At 38.8% G+C, this 18,459-nt stretch overlaps 1 protein-coding gene across 1 annotated transcript in view; it reads right to left on the reverse strand.

Annotated features, from left to right (window-relative positions):
- Positions 1–17,643, reverse strand: part of LAMB4 (laminin subunit beta 4) — a 112,468-nt gene extending 94,825 nt beyond the window's left edge. Inside the window, exons 1-4 of the mRNA XM_032753495.2 lie at positions 17,563–17,643; positions 14,839–14,945; positions 8,015–8,081; positions 877–1,034 (exon numbers count right to left, since the gene is read on the reverse strand). Of these exons, the coding sequence (XP_032609386.1) occupies positions 877–1,034; positions 8,015–8,048 (192 nt within the window). The 5' untranslated portion in view covers positions 8,049–8,081; positions 14,839–14,945; positions 17,563–17,643. The remainder of the gene's footprint in view (positions 1–876; positions 1,035–8,014; positions 8,082–14,838; positions 14,946–17,562) is intronic.
- Between the last annotated feature and the right edge of the window lie 816 nt (positions 17,644–18,459).

Here is an 18,459-nt window from a genome sequence, read left to right on the forward strand (position 1 = left end):
GTAGCCAAGTAGACTAGTAAATTTTATAGCAATTCCCTACAAAGACTAACCAAAAAGACTTTTATGTCTCATTCTGAAGGTAAGAGGAAATGGAAATTAAGCAAATCTTCCTTATTTTTGATTAGTTAAGGTTTCCTGGACTTTGAATTCTATGAGAGTTGGCTCTCTGTATCTGCAAGTTCCATATTTGTGGATTCAACCAACCAAGGATTGAAAATATTTGGGAAAAAATAACAACAATAAAACAATAACAGGGTAGGCCCAGTGGCTTAGCCTGTAATCCCAGCAACTCAGGAGGCTGAGGTGGGAAGACTGCTTGAGGCCAGGAGTTTGAGACCAGCCTGGGCAACACAGTGAGACCCTGTCTCTAAAAAGACAAAATTAAAATTAGCCAGGTGTGGTGGTGCATGCCTGTATTTTTAGCTGCTTCAGAGGCTGAGGTGCACTCCAGCCTGGGCAACAGAGTGAGACCCCTGTCCCTAATGAAATAAAAATAAGATAAATAGCAATATAACAATAAAAAGAACAAAATTTTTAAGATGTAGTATAATAATTATTTACATAACATTTACATTATTTTAGGTATTACAAGTAATCTAGAGATTATTTAAAGTACATGGGAGGATATAGGTAGGTTACATGTAAATACTATGCCATTTTAGATCAGGGACTTGAGCATCCATGGATTTCGGTGTTGGGGGAAAGGGTCCTGGCATCAATGCCCCGTGGATACTGAGGGACAACTGCACCAGTGTCTCCATTGTTTAGAAAGGAAGGTTGTCTCCTTTAATGTCTGAGTAGCACCAGGCGTACCTGGAAAAAATCTACATCATTGATTAAATAATGTCCCAGCAAATAAACAAAGAGCCAACCCACCTCCAGGTAACTGAGGATGCAGTATTTCTGGGCTCTGCTCAGCCCACAGGTAGAAGAAGCCGTAAGCTGCGTGTTCCTGCCCACCAGGAGATCGCCAGTGGTGGGATGACAGGCACCCCTGTTGCAGTCATCTTGAGCTTTTGAGTAACTGAGCCACCCTTGAACACAACAGAAATAGCTTATATGGAAGGCAGTCTGAGGATAGCACAGGGCCTGCAGAAATGACTGGTTAAGGGGGAAAGTTATGTATTTATTTAACATTGGCCAAAGATGTATCAGACTTTTAAGTTTATTAATAGATGACAAATGGTCCCTACTTTGCTTGCTGGGTGGCATGAGGTGTAATAACTCTTTGAATGTTTTGAAATCTGTATTTCAAAATACAGATTTGGGTTAAAGATAAATACTTCTAAAATGTGTTGAACTGAACTCCATATCAGCAGGATTCTCCATCAAAAAGAGATGCCGAGAACAATACACTTGAAAGATACTGCATTCTGTATCCCTCTCTTATTTACAATGGACACTCGCATCTGAAAGTCCAAGAGATGCTTCCATGAAAATAAAACGAACAAAACAAAACTCTTTAAAGTTGTTTAGTCTAGCATTTCCCAAATTTATTTAACCATGGAAGGCATTTTTTATTCAAATCAGGTTAACATTTTGTGCAATACTAGGAAAACACTTGGGAAATCCTAAACTCAATTTTGTTTAAGTGTCTTCCAGTCTTAAAAACCCTATGAATTTTGCCAGGTGCACTGGCTCATGCCTGTACATCTCAGCACTTGGGAGACTGAGGTGAGAGAAGTGCTTGAGGCCGGGAGCTCAAGACCAGCCTCCTCAATATAGTGAGACTCCCATCTCCACAAAAAAATTAAAAGAAATTAGCCAGGCATGGTGGTGCATGCTTGTAGTCCCAGCTATTCAGGAAGCTGAGGCGGGAGGATTGCTTGAGCCCAGGAATTCAAGTCTATAGTGAGCTATAATGGTGCCATTGCAATCCAGCCTGAGTGACAGAGCAAGACCCTATCTCAAAAGCAACACCAAAAACAATCCTATCATTTTGGAAGTGGGGAGGTCAACATGTCTTACTTAGAGATTGAATTTAAAGTTAAATCTCAGGAATTATCAATCCATATAATCAAATTATTCTGGAAAATTTCATAAATTACCTATATAGTACAGCATACATGGTTTTGTGCAGACAAATCCTAACAGAACGTTTGAGAACTATCAAGTTAGATAAAGAAGGAAACAAATGAAACTCTACATGCAAATGAGCAAGCATTCCAATCATTCCAAGTTAAGATAACTGTTAAACATCTATATGGGCATGAGGGGCAAGTAGGGTCATCTGAAATAGTTCTTTCCTGCAGGGTTTCTTCCATCATCTTATCTAATACACTTTGGTAAGCAATAATTTATTAATGGATTTGTTAATTGTTGGGAAGATTGAATAAAACAAAGTGGAATCTTTCTGGGGGTTAAGATCTGAAGTTAACACACTAAGTTAAGCGTATATATAATGAGTGTCTACTGTATTTTGTGGGTAGTTACTTATGTTACAGGAAAGGGGTCCCAACCCGGACCCCAAGTGAGGGTTCTTGAACCTTACACAAGAAAGAATTCAGGGCGAGTCCATAAGGTAAAGTGAAAGCAAGTTTATCAGGAAAGTAAAGGAATAAGAGAATGGCTACTCCATAGAACAGCCCCGAGGGCTGCTGGTTGCCCATTTTTACAGTTATTTCTCGATGATATTCTAAACAAGGGGTGGATTACTCATGTCTTCCCCTTTTAGACCATATAGGGTAACTTCCTGATGTTGCCATGGCATTTGTAAACTGTCATGGCACTGATGGGAGTGCAGTAGTGAGGACAACCAGCGGTCACTGTCGTGGCCATCTTGGTTTTGGTGGGTTTTGGCCAGCTTCTTTACTGCAACCTGTTTTACCAGCAAGGTCTGTATGACCTATATCTTGTGCTGACCTCCTATTTCATCCTGTGACTGAGAATGTCTTGACCATCTGGGAATGCAGCCCAGTAGGTTTCAGCCTCATTTTACCCAGCTCCTATTCAAGATGGAGTTGCTCTGGTTCACATGCCTCTGACACTTATAGAAATAGTTTTATTTTTTCTTTCAAAAACTATATATGAAAAGGACAATATCATTTTATTGTTAATTCAATTAAAGCATTAAAATACTGTTTGATTCTGGAGGCCAAATATAAGCACTAGTTTTCTCCTTATTGCAATTCAAAATGATAGTGATAATTTTGTAGATGTAAACTGGCCTCTAGATGGATGGGCAGAGGACCTAGAATGGCTAAAACATTTTGAAAAAGGAAAATAAAGGTGAAGGAATAGCTCTATTCAATATGAAGGCTTACTATATAGCTATCATAAAGAAGAGACTGCGATTTTTGGCAGAGGAATAGACACCTAGATCAATGGAACAGAATAGAGAACCCAGAAATAGACCAACAAAAATATGTCCTACTGATTTTTGAGGTCCAAATGCAACTCAATGGAGGAAGAACAGTCTTTTCAATAAATGGTGCTGGAACAATTGGATCCACAGCCAAAAAAAGAAAAAGAAAAAATGAACTGCAAGCAAACCTCACACCTTATATTAATATTAATTAAAAATTGAGCATAGACTTAAATGTAAAATGTGAAACTATAGAGCTATGAAACTCATATAAACCATAGGAGAAAATCTGGCATTTTGAGCTAGGTGAATAATTTTTAGAATTGCCAAAAAAAAAACCATGATCCATAAAAGGAGAATTTAGAAAATTGGACCGTGTCAAAATTAAAAACTTTTGCTCTGAGAAAGACCTTGTGAAGAAGTGAAAAGGTAAACTATAGAGTAAGAGAAAATACTTGCAAACCACATATCCAACAAAGCTCTTGTACTTACAATTTAATAAGAGCTTTCAAAACTCAACATTAAAAAAACCAATCAAATAAGCAAATGGCAAGTGAGATGAACAGAATACTTCAGTGAAGAAGATACACAGATGGCAAATAAACACATCAAAAGAGGTTCAACATCATTAGCCACTGGAGAAATGCAAATAAAATCATAATGAGATATCACTACACACTGATCAGAATAGCAAAGATTAAAATAATGATAACACCAGATGCTAGAAAGGATGTGAAGATCCCGCATACCTTGCTGGTGGGAATGAAGAACGGTATAGGCACTCCTAGGAAGAATATGGTAATTTCTTACAAAACTAAGCAGGTGCTAATCATGCAACTCAGCAAGGGAACTCTTGAGTATTTATCGCAGAGAAATTACAACTTATGTTCACACAAAAACCCTATACAAATGTCCACAGCATCTTTATCTGTAATAATATAAAACTGGAAACAACCCAATGTCCTTCATTTGGTAAAGGGTTAAACCAAGTGTGGTACATCTGTACCATGGAACCTAGCAAAAAAAAGTAGTGAACCACTGATACGAGCAACAACTTGGATGGATCTGAAAGGAATTGCGCGGAGTGAAAAAAGGTTATGTACTGCATAATTCTATTTGTATCACATTACTGAATGACAAAATTATAGAGATAAACAGATTAGTGGTTGTCAGTGGTTAGGAAGGCAGGGAGGGAGGGAGGTGGATGTGGCTATAAAAGGGTGTACTAGGGATCCTTGAGGTGGTGTAACTGTTCTGTATCTTGACTGTGGTGATGGGCACATAAATCTATATGGTGATAAAATGGAATAGACTCAAATACACGCACACATGAGTACATGTATAACTGGTGAAATCTGAATAAGGCCTGTGAATGACATCAGTGTTGATTTCCTGGTTGTGATATCGTGCTATAGTTATATAAGATGTTACGACTGAGAGAAATTGGGTGAAGGGTATATGGTCTCTCTCTGTGTTATTTTTTACAGCTCTGTGTGACCTTACAATTATTTCAAAATAAAAAGTCAAAGAGACAAACAATCCCCAACCCCCATCAGCCTCTGGATGGTAAATCAAGCAAATCCCAGACTCTAAAAATACACATGTGACATGTTCTAGCTGCTCTTATACACTTTATCCTTGAGACATTAAAATTTACGCCAAGCCTTATTTCAGTAGACAGGAGTGACAGGGATGGGCCTATAATAAAAAATAATAACCATACAGTGAAATTAGCTTGGTTTCTTCTCAGTTTTCTCCATTTAAAAAATATAATAATCTTTTCATGAACTTGTTTTATATTTAATGGCTTTCTTTCCTTTAGTTTGACCTCCAAAATAGCCTATATGGTTATTGAAAAAACCATGTTACTGCTCTTACTTAAACATTATTCACATGAACTATTAATCCGGTCATTTTGTATTATTAGGCATGAAACGGACATGGATCATAAGTTCTACAGCTAAGAATATGATAATGTCTCCACCCACACAAGTTACTAAATGACACTTTGAACAGGAAATTTTCTATTCGCAGTCTCAATGTAAAGATTATTATTCTAAGGCAAGGGCACATTTCTTTCTCTTTCTGTGAGATAGCTATGTGAAGAAAGCTAGCTCCATCGGACACTTGCTGTTTTGTGGTATAATAAATGGTTAATGCGGACTTTTATTTAACCAGCAACCCACATTCATATTTTGTTTGTTTGTTTTCCGGAATTGGTATCTAGGATAAATAGCTATTCAGAAGTTTGAACTCCAATAGACCAAAGATTTTTAAGGATAATATCAGATATAGCATTTCCATTGATGTTACATGTGAATAAAAGAAGACTTCCCTTCCAGGGATTTATTCTTTTAGACAAGTTCCATCCTGGATTCTTTTTAATTGGAATTGTTGCCTTAGAGATTTAACATGTTTTTATAACCTGACTTGGCCAAACTCGTTTTCATCAGAATTTTTTTTTCAGAAAATATATTCCAGGACTTAGAGAAATTGAACTATTATTCCTGTAATATTATAAGTGCAAATATGAACTTCTTGTCTAAAATATTTGGCAAAAAGTGACTAGAAATGTAAGTAGTTAAAGTTTCATGCCTGAACATAGACTAAGCAATATCCTTCCTGGGATGAAGTTTCCAAATGCCAAATCACATTAGCAACGGGTTGGAATTAATTCAGAAAATAAACATGTTTATGTGTTTTGACAATCAACACGTTCCTAAAAAATGATGCAACCTGAAGATAGAACCTGAAGATAGAATGTTATGAATTTTATGAATGTTATGAAATTCCAAAATGAATTTAGGAGATCTGGTCATTTAAGGAAAATATACAGTAAATTTTCTGTAAAGAATTGTTTATAGAAATTACTGTTACTATATAATTTCTCTAGTATTTCTGCATGTTGTTATAATTTTCTCAAACACATGAGATGCCTTCTCACACTTTAGAGTTCACATCAGAGCTTTAGAGGATGTAAACACATGTTTATACGTTCATGCAGATTATAATGGGTGAGAAAAAATATCAAGAATGCGGCCGGGCATGGTGGCTCACACCTGTAATCCCAGCACTTTGGGAGGCCGAGGTGGGTGGATTACCTGAGGTCAGGAGTTCAAGACCAGCCTGGCCAATATGGCAAAACACTGTCTCTACTAAAAATACAAAAAATTAGCTGGGCATGGTGGGAGCACCTGTAATCCCAGCTACTCGGGAGGCTGAGGCAGGAGAATTGCGTGAACCCAGGAGGTGGAGGTTGCAGTGAGCCGAGATCGCAGCATTGCACTCCAGCCTGGGTGACAAGAATGAAACTCTGTCTTAAAAAAAAAAAAAAAAAAGAACGTATGTAGATAAGGTTTGCACTTTGCGTGAAGTTCCTAAAACCTATAGGGCAGTGCACTTTTTATGATTATTTCTCCTTATATTGCTCAGTCAGAAGGCAAAACCAAGTGTTTAAATAGGCTGCAGTATTTATGTAAGTGTCTATGTTCAAACTATCAATGGGAAAATTTCCAAGCTGATGATATGTAGCTAACCTGCTTGGGAGTTTGACCATTGGCAACTCAAGAGGTTTGGTTTAGGTCAGGGCAAGCTTACATTTAGAAATGTACGATTGATTGCAGTGAGGTCTTTTCTGCCCAAGCTAATTTAGTTTAGAAGATTCCTTCTCCAGAGAGAAGAATCCCCTAATTGAGGAAGGCTCTCTCAGCAACTGTGGATCGGTTTAGAATTTTGCAAGATGTGAGTAAGATATTCTATACAAAGGCTGGGGAGAAGGTAGAGTGATCCTCAGTGGTCCCTTCTGATTTTGGATATTGGTTTAGTTTCAAAGAGAATATGTAAGGCAGGTGCAGGTTAAAATAACTATTTTTCTGAATGAGACCAGTCCTGGGATGCGGAGGATGAACTGAGGGCTCCAGATGAACGACAAGTTTCTGTTCCCACTGGGCTGTGGCTCACCTCTCCAAGGCAGGGGATTTTCAACAGAGAACAAATGAGTGCTTACCATCTGGACCACTACCAGCAAATCTAACTGGAAAATTACCTCAGGGTTGGAAAATTGTGAAAAAAAAAAAAAAGGTGAGATTCTGAAGGTTTGTTGTCATGAAGAAATTCAGCATAAATCTTTGAAGTGAAGATTCTAAGCAATTTAGTTAGTACTCAGTAACCAAAGGCAGGCCTGTTTTCGATGTAGAAAAGTCATATCAAAGAGAGTAATTGTTGGAAACATCTTCTCTATGATTAATGCAAATTATTCTCAGCTTATTAAAGACAGCAGGAGCATGGAGAATTTGGCCTTTTAGCTTAGAGCTGATGCTTACTTAGAAGAGGGAATTTTGCCTCCAACTTCTTCACAAGACCTCATTGCTGGGACAAGTGTTACATTGAAAGCATAGCTATTAAAAAATTAGATGCATTGTGTTTGTAAATTAAGACACTGAAACTATTCTCTGTTCTTTAACATTTTACTTTACTTACTTATCTGAAGATAACATTCCATTAAAAAGTGATAGAAATAGCTATATGTGGATACTAAACATGTTGGAGTGGAACTTTTCAGTTGGTTGACGCAATTACACAACAACAACAGAATAGCTACACAAGTATACAGCACTATAGAAGAAAGAAGTAAATATGTTTAGAAACTATTTCCACTAAATATTTTAGGACAATACAAGCAGTAAATAGATTTTGACAACGAATACTCACCAAGGTGCAAAAAAAGGGTCAGTTGAAATTGCATTCTTTTGTCAGGAGATGATTAAATTCAATTCTACTGGGTTAAAAAAAGGTTAAAGTCAATCACTGATAGAAGAAATAATTGCCATCATCACATGTTATGTAAAAGTGCTCAGAATTATTGAATGGTTCTTATGCTTTGGACATACGAAATATCCACACCGTCCAGATCCTCAAAAAATAAGAGTGCATAAACATTTTAACAAATATTTGTTTGCTCTTAATGTTTGCCATTTTTTGAAATCACAGAATTCAATTGTTTGTGGGAAATAAGAGGAAACAAATATAATTTCCTTTGCATATTTTAATTTTAACCTACTTTTTGCCCATTCTTATTTAGAAACTTTTTCTTCTAAAAATTACACAGTTAATACATACTTATTATAGAAAAAGTAGAATATTCAGACAGGAAAAATGAAGAAAAATATCACCTATAATACTACCCCCAGTGGGCCATGATTGCGCCATTGCACTCCAGCGTGGGCAACAGAGCAAGACACTGGGGATGGAGGGAGGCCCCTCTCTCAAGAGCCTTTTCTTCCATACTTTTTCCTTGCACAAATAATTTTCAAAAATAATATCACACTGTTTTCTTATTTCGATCAATACTTTCTGGTCATCTTCCTGTACTCACAAATGCACTATTAATTAGTGATATTTTATCAAGATTAAGATCACCTGGAGTCTCCTATAAAGCAAACTTGTGATTTCCTTCTTTGTAGATTTGGCCATGGCCCTTGAGAGAGAGGCCTCCCTCCATCCCCAAGTTACCATTGAAGAGAGTTCTGATCCAGAGTAGAGTATATATACACTTCAGTGGGTCTGGAGAAAAGAAGGTAAAATTTGTAATTTTTTTTTTCTTTTTTTAAGACAGTGTCTCACTCTGTTGCCCAGGCTGGAGTACAGTGGTGCAATGGTGACCCACTGAAGCCTCAGCCTCCTCGATTCAAGCTGATTCTCCCACCTCAGCCTCCCCAGTGCAGAGACTACAGGCATGTGCCAGCATATCCGGCTAATTTTTATTTTTTGTAGAGATGGAATCTCACTGTGTTGTAAGATGGACACCAGTACTTTTAATTACTGCATAGTATTAGTCTGAATGTAGAAACTAGAATTGATTTAATGAATTCCTATTGGTTGATGTGTACTTGGTTTATAATATTTTCCTGTTATAAATATTTCTGCTAAATCTTTGTTTATAGCCTTATTCACTAGGATATAGTAAATGGAGCAGAAATAATGAGCCAAAGAGTACATGTGTATGTGCATATAACCATATATGTATACAAAGATTGTATATACACACACACGCATATATACAAATATACATACATATATGTGTGTATAAAGCTTTTGATGTCACTGTCAAACTACCATGCAGAAAGTTTCTTCCAATTTACACTCTTATAACCAGCCTGTGAGAACTGCTAACATGAGCCCTTACCAACATGGAGTATTATTTTTAAATATGTCAGTTTAAAAAGCAAAAACAAAAAACAAAAACAAAAAACAACAAAAAAACCTCATTATAATTTATTTGAATAGTAGGAAATATAAAACCTCTTTCATGTATTTTCAAGTGAGACTATTTTTTCACATTCTACCTTCGAGGCTTTTCCTGGTGAATCCCTTACCCTCCTACTCCCATATTCCCAGTCCCTGCACGTGCACAGTCCCTGCGCTCCAAGCCTTAGCACTCCAGTTTCTGTTTTCTGAACCTTCTTCGCATGCTGTTTCGTTTGCCTTGAATGTCACCCTCCTAAGCCCAAATGTCAGCCTACCTATGAAGTCTTTTTAGGGTGTTTTGCAATGCCTGATTTTAGGCAAATATCCCATTCTGTGATTCAGGCTCTTTATGAAGCCTAGGGTTCACTTTGGAAGTCCAATCTGGAAAGTGACTCACTGAGAAACAGTCCTCCCACTGTAGCTCCGTCAGAATGAGCTCTACCTGTTGGAAAAGTCTGCAATCTTGGGCTAATGGCCTCATACAAAACCTCGTGAAGACCTATAGGAGAATCCAGGTTGCAGCTATAGGAAGGTCCATTCTGTATAGGCCACCTGAACCTGCACAGGCACTTTTTCTAGGTGGTACTTTCTTATTGCTTTTTTCTCACAGGCAAGTCAGGAGCTTGGCTTCTGTTCAGCCGCCCAGAGACACTTCTGATAAATGAAATATCTAATCCTGATGCTGTCCTATATTTAGAACTGCCCGTGTGCTTCATTCTGTCTGGAAATGCAAAATGATTGGCATTATGGTCATTTAATAAGAATGGGTGTTATTAGCAAAGTTTGAAAATATGATTCTCTATAACCAAAGAAACTGAATTCAGTGAGATGACAATCTCTGTGAATAGCCTACGATTCAGGGCTTGTAATGATCTAGGCTCTGAGTTACTGGGGTAAAGTGCTACGTAGGCTATATCATGGCATTCCTGCTTCTCTCCAATGGAGAACCTATTCACAGGGCAGAGTCCAAAGCAAAAGACTGTTTCCAGCTACAAATCATGGGCTAATTTCTTCCTACATTGGACAGGTGGGAGTGAGGCAGAGTGCCAAATTCCCAGGACTCAGATTTAGAAAGACAGGAGGTGGAACTGTAATGCTGAGTGCAGGAGTAAAAGAACAAGTGGAATGCCTTTTGCAGAGCGTTTGGGGGAACAAAACTTCCTCAGTATCACAGTTCACCACATTTCTATGATAAAAATGAACTGCTGAAAATTTCTTCAGTCCATATGGGAATTCTCTTCAAGCAACAATAAAGGTCATGGTACAAAGACTACTGGACTTCCCAGTGTACATCAGCCAGGTTTAAAGATGACCTGCCCCAAAGGAGCAGCGGGAGGAGTCAGAAGCAGATCCCTAGAAGAGATACCATTTCCTTATTGATAATTGGTTAAGGATTATCACAGTTGCTATGTGAAGAGATAAATGACAGAATCACACAGCTTGCCAATAATTCCATTAGATCAGCAGGCCACAGCCCTGGATGCAACTGAGAATCACTTGAGAAGATATTTTTAATGACTTCCTTTTTGAAATATTTATTTTTAATTGTGGTAGAAATACACCTACATAAAATTGACCATCTTAATCATTTTTACCTGTACACTTCAGTAGTGTTAATTACATTTACATTGTGTGCAACCAATCTCCAGAACACTTTTCATCTTGCAAAGCTGAAACTTTGTATCCATTAAACAAGAAGACTTCATGTCTCCCCCAGCCCCTGGCAACCACCATTCTACTTTCTGTCTCTATGGATTTGACTACTCTAAGTATCTAATATATGGAGAAACACACAATATTTGTCTTTTTTGTGACTGGCCTATTTCACTTAGCATAATGTCCTAAAGGTTCATCCATGTTGTAGGATGTGTCAGAATTTCTTTCCTTTTTAAGGCTGAATAATATACCACTGTATGTACCTGAGGAGATATTAAACCACCAATGCTCAGGCCCAACTCATACTAATGGAGTCAGAATCTCTGGGGTGGGACCCAGGTGTCAATGTGTATAAAATGCTCCCTAGGGGATTCTGAGACGTAGCCAGGGTTGAGAACCACGGATGGCTTGCCAACACCTAAAACTAATTAATTTGTCCCTCACACTTGCTATGCTCCTGGATTCCCTTCTAAGAGAAGAGCATAACCCAGTGCTTTCCAAACTTTACTGCACATTAAAATCACCAGGTTTTGTTTTTTTTTTTGAATCCTGCTTCCCGGGTCACATTCCATACCAATTACACCACAATATCTGGGGGTAAGGTCCCGACATCAGTATTTTAAAAGATTCCAGGTGATTCCAATGGGCAGCAAAATTTGAGACCCACTGCATAACCATGGACCAACTGTCTCAGACTAGAAACTTGAGGGTTACCTTTGATTCCTCCTTTTCTTACCCTTCAAATCTAAATTCTTCTCATCAAGCCCATTTGATCTTATCTCCTTAAACAGTGGTTCTCCAAGTGTAGTCCATGGACTTAATAAGATAACCAATTCATCCTAGTTTGCCTGGGACTTTTCTGATATTCTCTTTACAAATCCCCAGGTTCAGCAATCCCCCTCAGTCCCAGGCAAACTTACATGGTTGGTTACCCTACCAGATGAGCAGCATCAACATCATGTGGAAATGCCAATGATCAGGGCCTAGCCAGGGACCTACTGATTCACAGACTCTGGGATGGGGCTCAGCATGCTGCCACGTGCCCTCCAGGTGAGTCTGATGAACGCTCAATTTTGAGAAGCACTGCCCTAAGCAACTCCCAAGTCTTTGCACTACACAAAGACTGACGGCTCCTTCATAGTAAGACTCTGCAGGCTGTCGTGTTGGGGTGAGTACAGGACATTTGGCAATGTTTGCGACATTTTTTGGCTGTCATAATGAGAGGAAGATGCTGTATGGCAGACACACCTGAAAGAAATAACTTAAGCAGACCCTGAGAATGACCTGTGGTCTAAAAGGAATGTGTGTTTGGAGCTCCAAGCTAAGGAATCCGGGAGTAGCCAACCTGAAGATTCATTCCTTATCTATCAGGAACATCTGAACCCCTGGCCCATTGCGTGGAACACAGCCGATACAGGGGATGGAGGCCCTTTGTTTTGTTGTAAACAAAGGTTGCCAGGTGGAGGTTGTTAGAGGGAGGGTGCTCAGTGAAAATGCTGTATGAACTGCATGATTTTTACAAGCAGGAGCGGTGCTCCAGTCCAGCCCTACATACAGCCATGGGTCTGCCCTGTATATAAGTCCCCTTCAATAAACCCTATGTCTTGTTCGCTGGCTCCAAGACCCTTCTTTGGCCTCTCAAACATGGTGCCATCCCTACTGAAGTCAATAGGGTTCTGGCATGACAGACGCTACTGGCACTGAGTGTGTAGAGGCCAGGGATGCTGCTAAGTAAATATTCTACAATGCATGGGACAGTCCTGGGCCCTACAACACAGAATTAAGCATGCTAAAATATCAACAGTGCTGAGCTTGAGAAACTTTCTCAGTGGCTTCAGTGCCCTTAACTATGGGCCTTATCATCTCAGCCCTTATTTCCCAAAATCACTCACCTCTAGTCTTCCTCCCCATTTTCTATTTCCCATTTTAGGAGAGCTAAGCTCCAAACTAGATAAGTATTATAATGAATCTGGCAACTTCTAGAAGTTCTGTTATCTGAAATCACCTATCCAGTCATTATAAAACCCACAGCTGCACATACAGCGCGATTTCAGAAAATGTGGTAACCCTATGCATGCCTTCCTTCATCAAACTATAAGTTTAATTGGTACTGCTTTTCTGTTTGGTTTACCAGAGCTGACATTGTAAAGCCTCTCAGGGGCTACGTGGCACTTTTTTCTTGCTAAATTCATCAGTGAGTTTTAGTAATATATGTAAAAGTGACTGGGACTAATAAACAAAACATTATCCCTCCTTTGGATGAGATGTGTATAAACGTATTTCCAAAGGCACTGGGTGCATTTTGGTAACTGTTTAATGAATACTACTAGATGACACTGGTCTTAAAATGTATTAAGTGTTACAATAAACAGTGAAATATATTAGACTGACAATAACTTTCTGGCATTGATAATTGATTTAATTTACTGACCATTCACTTATATTTGCCTCATCTGCTCTCACTCGAAGGCTGCAAAGAGTTTACTCTTTTTTGTCAAAACAATTTGGATGAAACAGTTGAAGAGAAAAGGGCCATGTGGTGCCCAATTGCCCAGCTCCTAGAACCACAGGTGCATCGTGTTTGATAAGAGCCTTTCTGCAGGAAAGACGTGCATTCCACTGTTTCTACTACAGCGCCTTTCTTCTGCAAATTGTACAGTAATTTATAACACAGAAGATAATTATAAATACATGTATATTAGTCCTTAAGACTTTTTCTGGCGCACAAATAATTGTCTATATTTAAAGTGACAGTTCTCAGAAATCTTATATTTAACTTTTGTCTTTTTTTCATGTTGTGTCAGGACTCATTAGATATTTCAACTGTTTTGCCTAAATTTCATCATAGTGAGGAATGCAGAATACAGAACTATAAAGTTTACTATTTTTTTTTTGAGACAGAGTCTTGCTCTGTCACCCAGGCTATAGTACAGTGGCACATTCTTTATTCACTGCAACCTCAGCCTCCCACGCTCAAGCAGTCCTTCCACCTCAACCTCCTGAGTAGCTGGGATTACAGGCATGTGCCACTATGGCTGTATAATTTTTGTAGAGATGGGGTTTCGCCATGTCGCTCAGGCTGGTCTCGAACTCCTGAGCTCAAGCAATCCGCCTGCCTCGGCCTCCCAGAGTGCTGGGATTACAGGCATGAGCCACCATGCCCGGCCAAGTTTAGGTTTCTTTTAGTTATAGCAGACATGCTTTTCTTAAAACAATATTTACACATATCTAGAACATTAACAAAATATTTTGAAAATATGGGTAGTTCTAATGCATTTAAAACTTTTATAGGTTGTCATAAGTTTTATAACCATAACAAAAACAAACATTTGCTGAAAACACAATTGTACATTTCAACACTACATTATTTGAAGCTCCCTTCAAGGTACAGTAAGGCTCAAGTTGTTGTCACAATGCACTAACATCAATTTTCACATTGGATATTGTTTTATGTTGCAATAACCTTTATTTAAGTGTCATTGGATTATCATTCTGTAAAAGTAATAGTAATTTATGTGCTAATATGCTCCGTTTCTTACTTTATGCCAACTCCACTTACCCCCTAAATTCTAATACCTTCATTTAATCCATAAAAATGCCAATTTGCTAGTGAGAGAGCAGGCAAGACTTACCAGGATTTGGGAGTCTTTGTGGAGAGGCGCAGGTAGCAAACAGGGCATGTGAAGACACACCTGAAAGTTAGAGCCAGTTTATATAGAAAACATTCTCCCCGAGGCACCTAAAAGTAGGTAAAAAAAAGACAAGAGGTATTCCAACACCTGTCAAAAAGGTGATTTGTGAAGTCACTTAAGTTTTCACTTACACACACACATCTACACACACACATAAACAGAGGGAAATAGAGCTCAGTTTTACAGCAAATTTTTTTTGTTTTCTCTAAAACCAATTTTAATAGCCAGGAATAATGCACAGACATTTTGTTCCCTGTTTTATTTATTTTTTTCTGGTTCATGTTTTAGCGGTCATTTTCAGACACCTTGATACTTACCAGCTGTAAAATGTGCGGAATTAGATGGGCTTGTTTCTCAGGAATGTGAGACCCCTGACTCCATCCCAATCTGCTTTCAGGGGGACCAGGTGGAATAGTTTCAGATGGGTTCTCAAGGCTCTGGCCAGTCCTAACTGGCTCAAGATCATCTTAAATGGCTCGTGGATTTCTGTTTACCTTGTGATTCAGCAAGCACAACTAACCATTGTGGGAACAGCAGGTTTAAGTGGTTTTGGAATCCATGTGGTTTGAAATTTCATTCTCCTATGAGGAAGGTTTATAGTATAGAAATGAACCTACAGCAAGCTTACATTTTATTCACCTGTCAGTATATTAATATCTCCATTTCAAATCTGTGCAGTTTCAATGGGTAAGTTTATTGGTTGCTTGAAAAAACATTTAGGATTTCTAGAAGCTCATGGAAAAATACCCTTATGGAAGAATAATGATTGTGAACTGAGCTAAAATGAGATGCTCATTTTTACACAACATTTACAAATCAGGAAATGGATTCAACAAACATTCACCAAATACCACTCTTACAGGCCTTGAAGCTTTTTCAAGGATATTTTTCAAAGCTTCTTACCTGTTATATGTGTTTTAATTTATTGCTCTATTTTTGCATCGATGCCACTGTTTTTAATTTTGTTCCCTATAGGTCAGGTCCATCTGCTCACTCCTGATGTACTAGAAAGCAAACTCCAAGATGGCAGGAACATGCCTTTTCCATTTTAGGATGAAATATAGAAGAAGCTTGCAGTCAATATTTGCTAAACTAACTTGTTTTATTTATTTTTACAAGCTAACAGCTGCCACAAAGTACCAGGTGGTAGGAGACCAAAGAGCAGTATTTGGTTTTTAGGTAGATACTTCAGCAAAGCGTGTGAGAGAAATTAAGGGACTTTCAGTTTGTTCCATTGATGGGTTTGTGATCTGTTTTATTAGACCAATACTATTTTCCCTTTAGACTCAAATTATTGTGCAAAGCATAAACTCTAGGCATTAAAATTTGTATAATTTTTAAACTTATTTCAAACATTGGAATTTCATATTGTCTTTTTTGCCTTTTGAGATATGTAAATTTTAAAAGCTTGTTGCATTCTTGAGTGATTTGATTATATCTTGAGGGTTTTTCCCGTTATATGTGTCTCCAGTTTCATTACGAAAATTCAAGTTGCATGGTTCAAATTCCAAAAATTTCCCTTTAAATAATCATGAATAGGTTATCGTAGGCTGTTTTCCTGTAAATTGATGCCATGTCTTGGGATATCTGCTTTCATCTCAATGATTTAACTATTTACCTCTTAGGATTAGGTTTAGAGTTAGAAGCTGTCAGGCAGGATATATTTTCAAGAAAAATAATTTTCCCATGCAATTAAAAGATCAGTCTGTCAGTTAATCAGAAGCAGTCTTTCAGTATAGCTCTTCTTAAAGTCTTGATATCTTTTTTTTTTCAAAAGGAAAATAGCTTTATTTCTTTTCCTGGAGAGTAATATATACTCATTTACCCAAAATCAGACAATATAAAAATTCAAAAGAAAAAGAAAGTAAAAATCCTTGAAAGCCTCAAATGTTTTGTTAACTATCTTTCCAGATCCCTCCTCCTCATTCTGTTTCTTTTCTTTAGTCTATATATGCCTGTAATTTTTCTTTTGTCTCTATTTCTTTAGCTCTATTTATTTAGTCACAGAACCTTAAAAATCAACAGATTCCATTAGGTACAATTGACCTATCAGAATTCATTTGTTGCAAGTATACATGTTAATGCCTTCAGTTGAACTAAAGTTAAGTGTGAGAGAGGTGAATATTTCATCTCTTCCTTAGGACGAGGTATTTCCTCAGAAGTCAGCCTGGGAAGAAATTCCTGGCGCAGCCTCATCTCAACCAGAACTGCTTGGTGAGCCTTCTCTGGCTGTGGCCTTGCCCGTCTTTCCCCCGCGGTGGCCCACCTAACTGCAGGGCTGAGGAGGCTGTTCCTAAAGAGACTTGCCCACAGTCGGGATTCCATGAGGGCTAAGGAGTCTTCACTGGGCACAGCGAGGCTGGCAAGTCCTGACAGGAAGTGTGGAGGATTACTCAGTCACAGAAGAGCTTGAAACAGCTAATCAGCCTTTAATTAGATTCAGTGAACCTGAATGAAGCTAAGATCCCAGTGCTTGAGGCAGCTGACACACGCTGCCAAAGCTCTGAAAGGACGGAGGGCGTGGGCTGCCTACAACGCCCTCAGGCAGCGAGGAAGTGGCAAAACCTTCCCTGACAGAACCCTTGTCAACCCCCTTTGTATTATCTCAGAGTGACCCCAGACAGAGGGCTCACTGGCACCTGGAGAGAACCCCAATGGACTTACCATTTGGCTTCTCTTATAACCAACTCTCCCAGTTCTTCCCCTAACAGGAAGACCCATCCAGCCTGCAGTGGCCTGGGCCTGAGGTTATCCTGGCATCTTCCACCTCAGAATCTGCCTTGGCGTGCTCTAATTACAGAGACTGAGGTAGATGGAGCTCACAGGGCATTTAGGAGAGAGGAGGAGAGGAGACTCAGGTTCATTGATTGTTCTTATAATCCCTATAAGAATCTAAAAACACATTTCAACATTTATAGGAAAGTGCTAAAATGTACCAAATTTTACAGTTGTTGATAAATGTGTAAAAGCTGTGTCATTTCTTTTTTTTTTGAGATGGAGTCTCGCTCTGTCTCCCAGGCTGGAGTGCAGTGGCGCGATCTCGGCTCACTGCAAGCTCCGCCTCCCAGGTTCACGCCATTCTCCTGCCTCAGTCTCCGGAGTAGCTGGGACTATAGGCGCCCGCCACGCCCGGCTAATCTTTTTATTTTTAGTAGAGACGAGGTTTCGCCATGTTAGCCAGAATGGTCTTGATCTCCTGACCCTGTGATCCGCCTGCCTTGGCCTCTCAAAGTGCTGGGATTACAGGCGTGAGCCACCGCGCCCGGCCAAAAGCTGTGTCATTTCTAAGCAAAAATTAACCAGTCTTAGAGTATGAGACCCAGCTAGGACTTTAGAGATAATTATAGTTCTCTTTGTCCTTGAGAAAAAACGAAAATCTAGAAAGTTAAATGACTCAACTAAAGCCACACATTAGTCCACGGTCACCTCACTGTAACACCCACAGTGGACGCCATTGTTTCTTTTGTCGTTTGGCGTGGTAGCTTTGTGGCATAGTCACACTAGCACTCTTGAAGATTTCAGTGAATCCAGGGAAATGGGAATGCTTTGTAAGAGAATAAG

This window comes from Hylobates moloch, unplaced genomic scaffold (assembly GCF_009828535.3).
Source record: "Hylobates moloch isolate HMO894 unplaced genomic scaffold, HMol_V3 SCAFFOLD_1, whole genome shotgun sequence".
In the NCBI taxonomy this organism is placed as follows: Eukaryota; Metazoa; Chordata; class Mammalia; order Primates; family Hylobatidae; genus Hylobates; species Hylobates moloch.